This window comes from Salvelinus sp. IW2-2015, linkage group LG23, assembly GCF_002910315.2.
Source record: "Salvelinus sp. IW2-2015 linkage group LG23, ASM291031v2, whole genome shotgun sequence".
NCBI lineage: Eukaryota > Metazoa > Chordata > Actinopteri > Salmoniformes > Salmonidae > Salvelinus > Salvelinus sp. IW2-2015.
In genome coordinates this window covers 43,884,014-43,900,551 of record NC_036863.1, presented here as the reverse complement: position 1 = coordinate 43,900,551, position 16,538 = coordinate 43,884,014, and the positions used below count along the sequence as shown (strand labels likewise).

Genomic DNA, 16,538 nt, shown 5'->3' with positions numbered 1-16,538 from the left:
CAGCGACTCAATCAACTGTATACAGACAGCAAATAGTCACCAAAAAAACATCCCAGAATGCAATAGATGTGTTTTGGTGTGACACTAGGTAGTGTCACTTATGCAAGGCATACACAAAACAATTGCGCCTCGTTTTTGTCGTCCCAGATGAATGAAGGAGGCCCAGTTGATGGCTATTCCGTTCGCCAGACCCGTCGGATGTCATGCTAATTTTATTGCGTGCGAAATTTTGGACGTGCATCTTGTAGTAGGAGCAGTGCTACGACGCGATTGGATAATGATTACAGCCAATAGTCCAATGACCAAAACAATGACGGCGAAGATGAAAGCAACAACACGCAGGTTGTCACTAGTTACCACAGCTACAAAGTCAACATTGGCTATGTCTTAAAAACAAATGTTTGGGTTCTTAATTTAAGGTTAGGCTTAGTAATAAGGTTAGCAGTGTGGTTAAGGTTAGGTTTAAGTTCTGATTTTAAGAAGATCAATTGTAGACATGCTTCAAAGAGTGGATTTTAAGGGTGCAGGAGTTGGGGGAAGTGGCTAGGGACTATATGAAAACGGGATAGATGTAAACGCCCGAATACACAAAAGAGGCTTAAATGCTCATATGATGATTTAAAGACAACGATAAAGTATTCGAAGCAATCCGCAGTCTAAAAAAGTTCACAGCAAAACGAAAAGTTCAAAGGTAAAACCTAGTCCCTACACAACAGTCTACTGTCTTGTCAGCTCCTGTCAATCATTACTTCCTTTCGTTTGTGGTGTCGTCATGGTATCAGTTACCATGGTTACCACTAGTACTATTTTCATGGTTAGAATACGAAACAAGAACAAAGCCTAGTAGCTCTCTCGCTGGTCTCCCAAAGAGACAGATCAAAAGATAGACATACTAGTAAACCATGTTACATCCCTGTGTCCGTCTGTCTGTGTTAAAACAAACCGTTCAAGTCTGGGTTGGTACAATGAATGCAACAATGACTAACCAGTGGGGTTTGGATGGAAGAGGACAAGGGTAAATCTAATGTTTCAATCATTCCCATTTCCCCAAGGTTTCATTCACCACATATTAGTTGAAATAAGGACAGAGCTCTTAATATTCAATAGCAATTTTTTTGGGGGGGATCAATACCAGACTCATATGCATAAGCATAGGTTTGACAGACAATGTGAACAGTCCAGAGTAAGGGTTCATACTGAAAACAGCGTCTTTATTAGTTCCGATGCATCAATACGAAAACGCAGACAAGCTTCCTGACTGGCTCTGCGAAAATGCTAGTTCGGCTGCCTCTCGCCACAAGCCACTGATCACCAGGGTGGCAAGGGGCGGGTCTACACAGCCAAAGGAACGTTACATAACAACCCGCCAACCGATCGGACCCTTTCGCCAGCATCTCCTAATCTTTTAGAAATATTGTTCTTTAAAAATCAAAGCGAAAAAATTAAGTACAGCATACCCTATCGCATGTTATTAAAAGGAAAAGGAGAAAGGTTGTCTGAGAATCAATTTCTCCATTAGGTCCATGTCCTATAACTCCGTCTGTCAGCGGTTTGTTTCAAGTGTTTGGTGTCGACTCTCTGCCTGCCTGACAGTGTTAATATCCTTACTAAATAAAATACTGGATGATGTGGCTGGCAAAAAAAGAGTGAGGAAAGAGTGAGTGATAGACTGACGAAGAGATGTGCCGGGAGAAAATCATGGCTAGATACACAGTAGCTAGAAACAGATTCCAATGGGACCCAAGGAGTGGGTAAGGAGGGTTAGCTAGTGGGCTAGGAGGAGAGGAAGCTAAGGAGGAGAGGAATCTGAAAGGCATGGGTCCATTTTAAGAGGGCAGGCAGGCAGGCGTACGGATGAGTTGATGAGAGCGAGTGGTATATTCGGAAGGAGTGGGATAAGGGGGTTCTATCGGTCCATCTCRTCCAGAAGGGGTGTTGCGTCTCCAGCGATGGACATTGGGGTGCTCTCGATCATGGGGCTGGGGGAAGGCCGTGGGGTCATCCTGGGGGTCTTCTGCTTCTTCCTCTCCGCCTCCTTGTCCTGGAGCCACTGCTCCGCCATCTTGGCCCAGTCCACCGCCGTGCTGCCGCTCGACCTGCAGGGGGAGACAGAGTAGAAGGTGGGGTTAAGTACAGGGCAGCTTGGATGGTTGTAGTGTTTTAGAGGGCTGGGTTCGTTATAAAGCAGCTTGGACGATGTAGTGTTCTATAAGGCTGGGTTAGGTACAGGGGCAGATGGTTTACGACGTCAATGTGCAAGTAGTTTTAGAACAGTTTTACGACATGGCTTACGAATGTAAAAGGTGGTCCCGGCGATGCGATATAGGAAGATACAAATATAGTGCCGGTAATATGAGTTAGATCTTTAGACCTGGTTGAGCTAGAAACAAGCCGGTTTTGCTGTAGTAATGGTGCAACCATGACGCTAATGAATCTGCACTGCCTTGTTTCTCTAGGGCACAGCACTCCCAAAATAAAACGCCTGGTCACAMAGCTAAATATTTTGTCCCACTTTAGAACCCTGGTTACATTTCAGCATGCAAAGTTTGGACCTCCTTGATATCTGGGTGCATGACATGAGCCGGGATATTCTGGTTCTCAGAGACCTAAATGTCTCGATCCCGCATAAGGATACTGACAGTGCTAATTACAACATCTTCAGGTGTGACAGACCAAACAGGGGGAGGGGTGGCTATATATTTGAAATCAACTCGTGGCATCATGTTCTCTAAATATCCCTATCCCCAAGTGTTTTTTGCTTTTGGTTATAGATGTCATCCTAAGCGAAAATGAGCATTTTTCTGTGGTGGGGCTGATTTGCTTGATCCTTTCTTGCTGCAGCTTTCTGCTCCTCTAATTGTGGAATCATTGACACATTTTTAAGCTGACAATTATCTGTAGGGTCTGGAAGCTGTAGGGTCCCCCAAAACAGGCGTGCCAAGCTTGTAGAGTCATACCAAAGACGACTCGAGGCTGTTATCGCTGCCAAAGGTGTTTCAACAAAGTACTAAGTAAAGGGTCTGAATACTTATGTAAATGTAATATCAGTTTTTTTTAAATTATTTATACATTTGCCAAAATATCAAAAACTGTTTTTGCTTTGTCATTATGGGGTATTATGTGTAGATTGATGAGGGGRAAAAGAATTCAATCCATTTTAGAACAAGGCTGTAAAGTAACAAAATATGGAAAAAGTCAAGGGGTCTGAAGATCACATGCCGTTTCCACTGTATGTACATTAATGGATAGGTAGAGACTTCAGTTCTCTCCTCATATGTATATAATTTATGTAAGACAAAAAATGAAGGCATGGCACGTTGCGCAAGACCTGCGCTTTTGAAATTCCTATGGGAATTGTTTAGAACGCCACCATTAGGTGAATGATCAGATTGTTTGGAACAGTAATTGGTGACATATTTTATGTCAAATCTCTTATTCCCCAACATGGGGACAATTGCGGGGACCCTCTTGCACAAACTTCTGCCATACCTTACTTCATTGTTAACCCAGCGAAGTCCGAGCTACCAAACCAAGTCTCAGACAAACAAGCGTCTGCTGAATGAATAAAATATGAAAAATAATGGCTAACTCTAGAGATCCTTTTGGTTTCCACTGAGTTGGGTAGATCTGCGTTTAGTTTTTTTAACACCTTACTTGTGGAATGATCTCCAGAACTCTCTAAAGTTGGATGTTTTGGAAATGTAAAATTGTATGATTGTGTACATGCAGGGCTCCCTTTTGGCCTTGGTCTCAATGAGAAACGTTTAAATAATGATAAACAAGAGGGGTAAAAAGTATTATAGAGGGCTGGGTTAAGTACAGGGCAGTCTGGATGTTGTAGGCTTTCCAGTTTGGATGTTGTAGTCTTTTAGAGGGCTAGGTTAGGCAGCTTCGATGGTGCAGTGCTATCCGTGCTATCTAGCTCTCTGTCAAGAGAATGGGGTGCAAAACTCCAAACCTTGAGGCTGGGGGCACATCATTTGGAATTTGGCTTAGAACACAATTTAAACTCCATCTTATACACACATGACCACACATCCAACTAAACCACACACACACACTCCCCATCTCTACTTACTTAGGCTGCTGCGGCGTGCGTCCTCTGGAAGAGGTGGAGGAGGAAGGTGTGTTGGACGAGTGTCCATGGTGACTGTTGCTGCTGCTGTGGCCCTGCCTTTGGCTGCTCTGTGTGTGTCCRTGGGAGGACAAGGGGGTGGAGGAAGGGTACTGGGGCGTACCCATGGTCTGCTGGCTGGGGGTGGTGTACGAGTAGCTGGGGGTCATCATGGGCGTCGACATCGGCTGCTGGGGCGTTGCAAATACCTGCAAATTAATCAATCGGTAAATCAATCAGTCAATCAACTGATATGTGGCAAACATCAGTAAAAAAAAGAGAACATTCCACTTTTAATATTTCACTATTTCGGTTTTCATCTCTCCAATGTGATTATGGTCCATGTTTGATAATCTTTCTGCGACAACAAGCTTCCTTAGTGTCACTCAGGTGGGTGCTACACACTGGCAGTGGATGAGTTACCTTAATTATACCCTAATATAATACAAAGCTATTGGATCATTGGGAAAATGTTTAGTGCTATAAACCCAAAACAAAAAAGAACTCACGTGATAGGCTGAGGTGTTGCCTCCCCCACCCCCGCTGCTGCCCCCGGTGTAACCGTATTGGCTGGAGTCCCACTGGGCGGGCGTGGTGTTGGCATTCTGGCCCTGGCCCTGCCCTGTCACCGCGGCGATGGCGCTGAACATCTGAGAGGTCATGTTCCGCGGGAGAGCGTTGACAGCTCGCGTCAGGTCTGAAAGACAGAGAGAGACCGAGAGAAAGATAGCGATATGTAGGGGGAGGGCAGGAAGGAGGGATGGAGAGAGAGAGAACAGTCAGAAATACTTTAACTCTATTGTAGAGGTTGACCGATTATGATTTTTCAACGCAGATACCAATTATTGGAGGACCAAAAAAACCGGATACCGATTAATCGGCCGTTTTATATTTATATATATTTGTAATAATGACAATATTACAACAATACTTAATGAACAATGAACACTTATTTTAACTTAATATAATACATCAATAAAATCTATTTAGCCTCAAATAAATAATGAAATATGTTCAATTTGGTTTAAATAATGCAAAAACAAAGTGTTGGTGAAGAAAGTAAAAGTGCAATATGTGCCATGTAAAAAAGCTAATGTTCCTTACTCAGAACATGAGAACATATGAACGCTGGTGGTGCCTTTTAACATGAGTCTTCAATATTCCCAGGTAAGACGTTTTAGGTTGTAGTTATTATAGGACTATTTCTCTCTATACCATTTGTATTTCATATACCTTTGACTATTGGATRTTCTAATAGGTACTTTAGTATTGCCAGCCTAATCTCGGGAGTTGATAGGCTTGAAGTCATAAACATAAACTGCCTACCACCGCTCAGTCAGACTGCTCTATCAAATCATAGACTTACTTATAATAACACACAGAAATACGAGCCTTAGGTCATTAATATGGTAAAATCCGGAAACTATCAATTCGAAAACAAAACGTTTATTCTTTCAGTGAAATACGGAACCGTTTGTACCGGGTGGCATCCATAAGTCTAAATATTGCACAACCTTCAATGTTATGTTATAATTACGTAAAATTCTGGCAAATTAGTTCGCAACAAGCCAGGCGGCCCAAACTGCTGCATATACCCTGAATCTGCGTGCAATGAACGCAAGAGAAGTGACACAATTTCCCTAGTTCAATATTGCCTGCTAACCTGAATTTMTTTTAACTAAATATGCAGGTTTAAAAAAATATACTTCTGTGTATTGATTTTAAGAAAGGCATTGATGTTTATGGTTAGGTACATTAGTGCAACGATTGTGCTTTTTTCACAAATGCGCTTTTGTTAAATCATCCCCCGTTTGGCGAAGTTGGCTGTCTTTGGTTAGGAAGAAATAGTCTTCACACAGTTCGCAACGAGCCAGGCGGCCCAAACTGCTGCATATACGCTGACTCTGTTGCACAGAACGCAAAAGAAGTGACAATTTCCCTAGTGTAAAGAAATTCATGTTAGCAGGCAATATTAACTAAATATGCAGGTTTAAAAATTAATACTTGTGTATTGATTTTAAGAAAGGCGTTGATGTTTATGGTTAGGTACACATTGGTGCAATGACAGTGCTTTTTTCACGAATGCGCTTGTTAAATCACCCGTTTGGCGAAGTAGGCTATGATTCAATGATAAATTAACAGGCACCGCATCGATTATATGCAACGCAGGACAAGCTAGATAAACTAGTAATATCATCAACCATGTGTAGTTAACTAGTGATTATGTTAAGATTGACTGTTTTATATAAGATACGTTTAATGCTAGCTAGCACCATACCGTGGCTCCTTGCTGCACTCGCATAACAGGTAGTCAAGCCTGCCACGCAGTCTCCTCGTGGAGTGCAATGTAATCGGCCATGATCGATGTCCAAAAATGCAGATGACCGATTGTTATGAAAACTTGAAATCGGCACTAATTATACCGGCCATTCCGATTAATCGGTCGACCTCTACTCTATAGGTTATCTTTGTTTGGATAGAACACAAAAAAAAATAGATTTTCAAATTCAACATTTCTGGTGTGTGTGTGTGTGTGTGTGTGTGTGTGTGTGTGTGTGTGTGACTGACTGACCTGCGATGTTGATGTTAGCTGGTGTAGCGTTGACAGAGGCAGGTGTCCGTGTTCGACTACTACTGCTGGGGGTGATGCCTGAAGACAAAAATACAACCAATAAAATCCAAAATAGCACAATAAAGTAGAGATGGGCATTTGAAATAATGACACTATTAAAATAGTATCATGAAAATATTCGAAATACGTGTGTTTTTAACCTGAGCCTAGCCTGTGCGAGGTAGAGACGCTGACGCTACAGCGGGAGAGGGGCGGTGTATGTGAGAGCGCCCTGCATCGGGTCGGATACCCACTATTCCCCACGGTTGACCCGCAAATGAAAATATTCTTTCAACCTGCGGGTCGGCTCATTTTTTTACAAACCCAGGACCTTGTTTTGATGCGAATTCCAGAGATATAGGCTACCAGCCACGCAAGCAGTGGATCAAGGAACTGTCCATTTTTTTAACGTGGTGCTGAAACTTGTTTCACCCCCCCACCTCCAAGTGTACTTTTCCTGGCTAGGATAGCTCACGCGAAAATGTCTAACATAGGCCTAACTGTAGAAATAAAAAGGTTATGAAATACACCAYCGTGGAAACAGGTGAAATCCCTGTTTGGTTTGGAAGGATTTCAGAGTCGTTGTGGACAAGGACAACAACCCAGTAGATTGATACACAGTCAGCTTAAAGTGCAAACAGGTATTTGTTTATGATAGGCTAATTCGGTTTATTATCAGTTAATAATTACATGAATTCAGAATTTCGTTCATTTAGACCATGTCAAGTTTGAGTAGCCTACTAAATGAATACATTTTTGCAGCCTATATTCGATTCTGGGAATTATTTAAGTTTCAATTCAACTATTTGATTATCTAAACAATATTGAATGTAAAGGTATTGTTTTGTTATGTCGGCTATAGGCCTTCATTAGGTAAGAAGACTAATCAGAAGGCCCTTTTTTCAGAGCGACTTGAGTTGTCAATGTGCGGCATCTCATTGTAAAAATTGAGTTGTAAAGTGTGTTGTAGCAGGAAGCAATTATTATTATTATTGTTAATTTAACCTTTATTTAACTAGGCAAGTCAGTTAAGAACAAATTCTTATTACAATGACGGCCTACTGGGGAACTGCCTTGTTCAGGGGCAGAACGACATATTTTTACCTTGTCAACTCAGGGATTCGATCCTGCAACCTTTTGGTTACTGGCCCAACGCTCTAACCACTAGGCTACCTGCCGCCCCATTTGTGGATACTATCATATCCACAAATGTTTGGTTTATTTCTACAGGATCCATTGATAATTGTCCTTGTAAATCATGAACTGCATTAATGGCTCTGTCTGCATTTAACTTAATGTGCCAGGCCAGCAATTTACCAGGTTTTCCACCTTGATCATAGACTGTTTCAGCCTCGTTAAGCTGTTTGCAGCCTTTGAGGTGGAAAGTTCTTCATACAGAGCTTTAAAAAATGTTTTTTTTTTTTAAAGGGGTGGATCAGCTTAATATTACTGAGCTTTTAATAATTCCTTGTGTACTTCTGGGTTATGCAAAAAAKCTTCCCTCTCCAATTCTCTGATTTTGCTGTCCAACTCTCTCATTTTCAGATTTGAAACTGGTAAAATGTATCATTAGCCTCTTAATGGTTATCTGTAGGAGGAAGGTATATGGTGGGTGCAATTAAGCTTGGAATGTACTGAGCGTACGGAAAACGATCACGTGGCAGGCACTGATAAGGGGAGAGAGCCGTGGATCGTGATGAAGGGGGTCGAGGTCAGGTCACGTTAAGGGAGAAGGAACAGTTTATTGCCCGTATCACTTAGTTTCCTGCCTAGCAATAGAGATGCAATGTTTAGCAAGGAGGAGGAGACTCCACCCAAATTGGGGTATGTATACCACCACTGGTGGAACCACGACTTTGTCGGTTCAGCTGTTCGATCCTTTGGGATGAATAAACTTGGTTTAAACTTTCAGTGTCCGTCAAGTTCTTACTCTGATATTTAGAACCTAACAGTAGGTACTTAAGTTAATACCTGCAGTCAACTTGTGCTATATGTTAGGAGATAAAGCAGACTGCGTTCTTCATTTCACTGGTCACATTATTTTACATTATGAAGCTAACTGTAGTTCCCCAGAACAGTTGAGCCAGTCATGCGTTTGTTTATAAATAGAACAGTGGGAGAAAGCAGGAACTGGTGAGTCCAGCTGTGTATTTGGTTTAACTTCCTAGTTGGCTAAGTAAGTGGCTGAATTAATGAGATGGAGCATCATATTGTTTTAGMTTTCTGCGTGTTTGAGAAGTCATAGCGCTTTGAATGAGTAATCTGTACAGCTGCCACTGCTATTTTAGATGTATCTCCTTTCCATTCTCAGACCCTCAGTCTGCTCCTCCCCCCTCTTCTCCAAGCAGAGCTGGCAGGCCCGTTGCCCTAGCGACTCAACACAGATACAGTGTGTACACATGCTGCTTCAGAGCCAGTGCTCTTCTTCCATGCATCAAAACTTGGTCATTGGCACATTGTCTCTCGTTCACATTCGCATGTAAAATGTCCAAATTCACCAAAAATGACATTCGGTAGCTACTACCTATACTTCTGTAACTTTATTAGCTGGATTGCCTGTCTTTGCAATTAGTTTATTTTTTTTTGCACTTGTTAGCATATTTAACTAGCAGCCTTCATGGAAATGCGCTATTACTTGTGCTAATTTTGTTAGCATTCTGGTAATATTTCATTTTTTTTGCGGTTTACCCCCCCTTGTGTACTAAAACGCTAATACCGTAAATCCCGTGATGAGTAGGACGGTATGACAATATGAAAATCTGGATACGGCCCAACCCTAGCACTTTCTATAGTATTTTATTTCATTTAAAACCCTTGAGATGGGAAAACATGACAGAATGTTAACATTAGGTGAAATTATTTGTTTAAATTATTTTTTWAAATCAAGTTACGCTACCCAAAATGTATTCTACTCGTGGAACGACGCTCATACCTGGTACCGGTTCCTGGAAGTGGTCTTTGAACCAGCGGAACAGTCCGTTAACTGTGGGGAACATCTGGGAGCGGTAGCGGAACCCGTCAGGACTGATGGTCACAAACTCAACACTGTAGAGACAGAGCAGAGGACAACAAGACAGATTCAGATACAACACATCACCTCACTCAGAACAGTCAGCTGCTTCAAACTGTAATGGTTAAAAGGTTTAGAGTTTGGTTAAGGGTGTCCAATCAAAACGCATATTTTGACCAATGAGTAAAATAATGTTAATTGTGTAGATAATCCCCTAAGAAAACCAATGGTCCAAACTTCATGTCTCTATCATAATCAGTTCAAAAGTTTGAGTTTTTACCTTTGCACGACGGCCAAAATGAGAGGCCAGAGAAAAAAAAAGTGGACAAACATAAGAAGAATTGCACACAGCATCAAGCCTACCTGACAGAATGAATGAAGGCTACCTGGACAGGCTGCCAATGAAGGCTACCTGACAGGCTGAATGAAGGCTACCTGACAGGCCTGAATGAAGGCTACCTGACAGGCTGAATGAAGGCTACCTGACAGGCTGAATGAAGGCTACCTGACAGGCTAATGAAGGCTACCTGACAGGCGCAATGAAAGCTACCTGACAGGCTGAAGGAAGGCTACCCTGACAGGCTGAATGAAGGCTACCTGACAGCTGAATGAAGCTACCCTGACAGGCTGAATGAAGGCTACCTGACAGGCTGAATGAAGGCTACCTGACAGGCTGAATGAAGGCTACCTGACAGGCTGAATGAAGGCTACCTGACAGGTTGAATGAAGGCTACGTGACAGGCTGAATGAAGGCTACGTGACAGGCTGAATGAAGGCTACGTGACAGGCCCACTTTCCGAGTTGAACTTGTCATCTTTGTCGAATCCACAGGACATAAAACAATATAGAGTTAAGATAAATGTTAAGACAAGTAGTATTTTTATATTTYAGTATATGCTTTTCATATTAATGCAAAATTCCTGCTATTTTTTCAAGATTTCTCACAAAACACGCATCACTGAAATGTCAACGGAGCACTGAGCGTACTGCAAGCTTTTTAATTTTCAAAGTCTTTTACATTTAATTCAGTTTGTGTCATGTTAATTCAGCTTTTTGTGACCCACAGAAACAACTTTGCAGATGACCACATCATCAAAAGTCATTGCGAAAAAGCACACCGCTCTGTCAACAGAGCTCAGTGCTTATTATCGGATGTATTAGGTTACAAAATCGGACTTTTTGCATATAATGTTAATGATATGTTAGAGAAAGACCACACTGAACAATTCAGAACATGAACAATCATATTTGTCTTGGTAAAATCGATTTTATAAGGAAGTGAAATTTCATCACCAAAGTGCGTTTTCACCCACTCTGGGCAGACCGGGTGGACACCCTACAATTTGGGCAGAGTGGGTGGACACCCTATTTAGTTCCTAATTTAAAAAGATAAAATCTATTGAAAGCTCCATTTTCTATTGACATTAATTTAACATATTGTCCAAAAATAAGGAAGGCATTGGGACATCTAAAGCTAATTTCCTGCATTTCTACTAGGGCTGTCCCCAACTAAAAAAACAAATTGGTCAACCAAGAATAGTCTTTTCCAATCGATTGGTCGTAATTTTCAAATGCGTATTTTTACATATATAGACACACCCTATGTGTATTAATCAAATCAACTAGGCTATATGTACTGAACTTTTGATGAAATAATTAAGACACACAAATGAGCCAGAGAYCGAGAGAGACTAACCAGAAGAAGAATAACCTGTTCCCGACCATCCTCTTGCTGCTGCTGGCCTTCACAGATTCTGCCATTATGCGTCTGAATTTGCCAGTAATAGGCTACAACCTTTTCAATTTGGAGTGCCAATTTATCTTACCATTTCTACCCATCTGAGTGACAGTTAGGATTTTCATATGCACATTTTCGTGGAACAGTTTAATTTWATTTATAATAGTCTTTGGTTAATCTACATTCAATATAAATCTAAATGTAACTTAATGCCATTGCCAACTATGTAAAAATAGCCCACATAAAGCCAAAACATTAAAGCATTGCAGCCTGCAGGTAGAAAATATCCTGATAAAAATAAATATCCTATAAATCACATTTGCAGGCAGGCCATGCGTAGCCACAAACTTGATATATTGCATCAACTATCAACTGGGTCGCCGAAACTCGCGCTAGCAAACTTGAAACATTGTGTAAAATATTCTGGGCTCTCAGAGTTCGCCTGGCCAGTGAACTCGGAACAGACACAGCTGTAGGCTATTTGTACAAGGGATAAGAAGTAATCAGGTATTTTATAACGTTTCCTCTGGATCAGAGCATTACATTTTCCCCTTTCGTATGAAGTGGTTATCGAAAGGGAGAGAACTGGAAATATTGTTAAAATAATTTGAGGAACTATCTGAAAACAAACTTACTTCACTTGCCGTTTGAGGTGAAGAAAAATTACTTTGGGAAGCTCCACTGCTCATTAGTGGTGGTGAGTTAAGACAATCAGAAATAGTATCAGACATCCCCAAATGGGCACATACAGTTGAAGTCGGAAGTTTACATACACTTATGTTGGAGTCATTAAAACTCGTTGTTCAACCACTCCACAAATTTCTTGTGGCAAGTCGGTTAGGACATCTACTTTGTGCACGACAGATGTAATTTTTCCAAATATTGTTTACAGACAGATTATTTCACTTATAATTCACTATCACAAATCCAGTGGGTCAGAAGTTTACATACACTAAGTTGACTGTGCCTTTAAACAGCTTGGAAAATTCCAGAAAATTATGTCATGGCTTTCTAAGCTTCTGATAGGCTAATTGACATAATTTGAGTCAATAGGAGGTGTACCTATGGATGTATTTCAAGGCCGACCTTCAAACTCAGTGCCTCTTTGCTTGACATCATGGGAAAATCAAAAGAAATCAGCCAAGACCTCAGAAAAAATAAAAATGTAGACCTCCACAAGTCTGGTTCATCCTTGGGAGCAATTTCCAAACGCCTGAAGGTACCACGTTCATCTGTACAAACAATAGTACGCAAGTATAAACACCATGGGACGACGCAGCCGTCATACTGCTCAGGAAGGAGACGCGTTCTGTCTCCTAGAGATGAACGTACTTTGGTGCGAAAAGTATATATCAATCCCGGAACAGCAAAGGACTTTGTGAAGATGCTGGAGGAAACAGGTACAAAAGTATCTATATCCATAGTAAAACGAGTCCTATATCAACATAACCTGAAAGGCCGCTCAGCAAGGAAGAAGCCACTGCTCCAAAACCGCCATAAAAAAGCCAGACTACGGTTTGCAACTGCACATGGGGACAAGATCGTACTTTTTTTGAGAAATGTCCTCTGGTCTGATGAAAGAAAAATAGAACTGTTTGGCCATAATGACCATTGTTATGTTTGGAGGAAAAAGGGGGAGGCTTGCAAGCCAAAGAACACCATCCCAACCGTGAAGCACGGGAGTGGCAGCATCATGTTGTGAGGGACTGGCGCAAATCACAAAATAGATGGCTTCACGAGGGAGGAAAATGTTGTGGATATATTGAAGAAACATCTCAAGAAATCAGTCAGGAAGTTGAAACTTACTCGCAAATGGGTCTTCCAAATGGACAATGACCCCAAGCATACTTCCAAACTTGTGGCAAAATGGCTTAAGGACAACAAAGTCAAGGTACTGGAGTGGCCATCACAAAGCCCTGACCCCAATCCTATAGAACATTTGTGGGCAGAACTGAAAAAGCGTGTGTGAGCAAGGAGGCCTACAAACCTGACTCAGTTACACCAGCTCTGTCAGGAGGAATGGGCCAAAATTCACCCAACTTATTGTGGGAAGCTTGTGGAAGGCTACCCGAAACATTTGACCCAAGTTTAAAAAAAGTAAAGGCAATGTTACCAAATACTAATTGTGTGTATGTAAACTTCTGACCCACTGGGAATGTGATGAAAGAAATAAAAGCTGAAATAAATCGTTCTCTCTACTATTATTCTTATTATTTCACATTCTTAAAATAAAGTGGTGATCCTAACTGACCTAAAACAAAGAATATTTACTAGGATTAAATGTCAGGAATTGTGAAAAACTGAGTTTAAATGTATTTGGCTAAGGTGTATGTAAACTTCCGACTTCAACTGTATATAGGCCTACGTGCAGATGTAGACTAGTCCTACTTATATGCATAATCAGTTGCACGTCCTTACTCAACATTGACAGCAGCGTTTCAAACAAAAGACTAATAAATTGACAACTCAAATGGAATTAAATAAACAAAAACTTGTTTCTCACAAGTATAGTATAGGTTGTGAGTTATGCAAAACATATGTTCACTGTAGGCCTAAATGACGAATAATAATAATAATACGGGGCGTAAAATTAACACCTGACAATTGCGGGTCGATTTTTGCATTGGCGGACAAGACGCCCATTTCACCAGCCACGTTGTCAGATGATCAGGGCTCCACAATGCCAGTATCACTCGCATTTGTAAATAAAAAATATTGAAGTTCGATCACATTTATAGCAAAGTTACATAGCTGGTAAATTAATCGCACAAATTAAAATAAACTACAAATCCTATAACCTATTCTACCTCCAGCTGCAACACAGCCTGGCTAGGGACTGTGCACATAAATAGCTAATTTTCTTGAAACAAATGTTTACTTTAGTGAGATTTTATCCCTGTGTTTCTTGGCTATTTACATTGTTTTGTCCAAAAACATTGTTTTTCAATGTTTGAGTTTCAACTGCTAGACAACGCAGCTATTAGTCAAGCTCTCGAGTCACGTAACCACGGTAACCTCCCACCCCTTCAAGGGACATATTAACATTTTTGTCTCATCTGTCCCTTTACAGTGAAGATCTGTGAAGTTATTTGGATTTTTACAAATGATCTTTGAAAGACAGGGTCCTAAAAAAGAGACATTTCTGTTTTGATTTGTTTAACAGTTTTTTGGTTACTACATGATTCCATATGTGTTATTTCATCCTTTCCAGAAGGACAACCAGCACTCCACCAATCAGCACTCCACCAATCAGGCCTTTACAGTAGAGTGGCCAGACGGAAGCCACTCCTCTGTAAAAGGCTGGGAGACTAGTCAAGATCGAGGCAAAGATGAAGAGAGCAAAGTACAGAGAGATCCTTGATGAAAACCTTCTCCAGAGCGCTCAGGACCTGACTGGGGCGAAGGTTCACCTTCCAAGAGGACAACGACCCTAAGCAGACAGCCAAGACAACGCAGGAGTGATTACGTAATAATTTGGGGTGTGTTATTTCTCACATTATTAGCCCAGATTTTTTGTTGTGTTATTACATACAGCCGGGAACTACTTTTGGATATCAGAGCGGCGGTAACTCATCAGCATTACCATCAGGAATATCACTTTTCCGAAACGGATCCTTTGTTCGTACCCCCCAGGGCAATTGAACTGATTCCAGAGACTGATCCAAAACCCAGCCGGCGGAGAAGAGGTATTCGGAGTGGACTTCTAGTCCGACTCAGGAGGCGCGCACACCACCCACCGCTTCCGAGTATATTACTCGCTATTGTTCAGTCTCTGGATTTCCTTCCAGGAAGACATCAGGGATTCTAAAATACTCTGTTTCACGGAAACATGGCTCCTTTGGGGATACACTGCCTGAGTCCGTACAGCCAGTTGGGTTCTCAGTTCATCACACAGACAGGAATAATTATCTCTCCGGGAAGAAGAAGGGCGGGGGTGTATGTTTCATGATTAACTACTCATGGTGTGATTGTGATAACATACAGGAACTCAAGTCCTTTTGTTCACCCGACCTAGAATACCCCAATCAAATGTATTACCTCCCAAGATAATTATTTTCGGTTAGTCACAGCCGTGTATATTCCCCCTCAAGCCGATACCACGACAGCACTCAAAGAACTTCACTGGAATTTATGCAAACTGGAAACCACATGTCCCGAGGCATTTATTGTAGCTGGGGATTTTAACAAAGCAAATTAGAGGAAAACGCTACCGAAGACAAGCTAAATACCTTCGCCCTCTGAGGGTGCCACTGACGCGTCCCGCTACCAAGGACTGTGGGCTCTCCTTCTCCATGGCCGACGTGAGTAAGACATTTAAGCGTGTTAAATCTCGCAAAGCTGCCGGCCCAGACGGCATCCCTAGCCATGTCATCAGAGCACGTGCAGACCAGCGGACATATTCAATCTCTCCCTGCTGTCCCTACATGCTTCAAGATGGCCACGATTGTTCCTGTAACCAAGAAAGCAAAGGTAACTGAACTAAATTACTATCGCCCCATAGCACTCACTTCGGTCATCATGAAGTGCTTTGAGGCTACTTCAGGATCATATCACCTCTGGCTGGATAAGGGTACAGGGTTTAGGGTTAGTTAGCTGTAGTCATGGTAACTCAGTGGTTTGGGTTATCTGTAGTCATGGTTACTCACCGTGGTTTGGGTTAGTTAAGTGTAGTCATGGTAACTCAGCATGGTTAGGGTTAGTTAGCTGTAGTCATGGTAACTCACCGTGGTTTTCCGCGAGGTTGGTACCCCAGTATGAACTTCCCTGGCAGGTCTTTACAGGCTGAGACAAAATAGGGGATGAACGCAGGCTTTTCCTTTTTACACCTAATCAACAACTCCTCCATTTTCTACACAGACCAAGGGAGGAAGAGAAAGAAAGAGGGTCAGAAAAGATGAGTGAATGAATAAAAAGATATGTAGCTCTATAAATAGAGAACAATAGAACTAAACAATTGTCACTGGAGAGATTAAACATGTTTTATAGACAGAAAGGAGGTTAGTTTCTTTGTAAGTCTTTGTAAAACAAATACTCTGTGAGATACTTGAGGTTGATCAAAATAAAC

At 41.6% G+C, this 16,538-nt stretch overlaps 1 protein-coding gene across 1 annotated transcript in view; it reads right to left on the bottom strand.

Annotated features, from left to right (window-relative positions):
* Positions 1–1,184: 1,184 nt before the first annotated feature.
* The window catches only part of LOC111950519 (transcription elongation factor SPT6), a 53,510-nt gene continuing 38,156 nt past the window's right edge, over positions 1,185–16,538 (bottom strand). Inside the window, exons 33-38 of the mRNA XM_023968141.3 lie at positions 16,198–16,322; positions 9,658–9,770; positions 6,687–6,764; positions 4,624–4,811; positions 4,079–4,323; positions 1,185–2,096 (exon numbers count right to left, since the gene is read on the bottom strand). Coding sequence (XP_023823909.1) covers positions 1,907–2,096; positions 4,079–4,323; positions 4,624–4,811; positions 6,687–6,764; positions 9,658–9,770; positions 16,198–16,322 — 939 coding nt within the window. The 3' untranslated portion in view covers positions 1,185–1,906. The remainder of the gene's footprint in view (positions 2,097–4,078; positions 4,324–4,623; positions 4,812–6,686; positions 6,765–9,657; positions 9,771–16,197; positions 16,323–16,538) is intronic.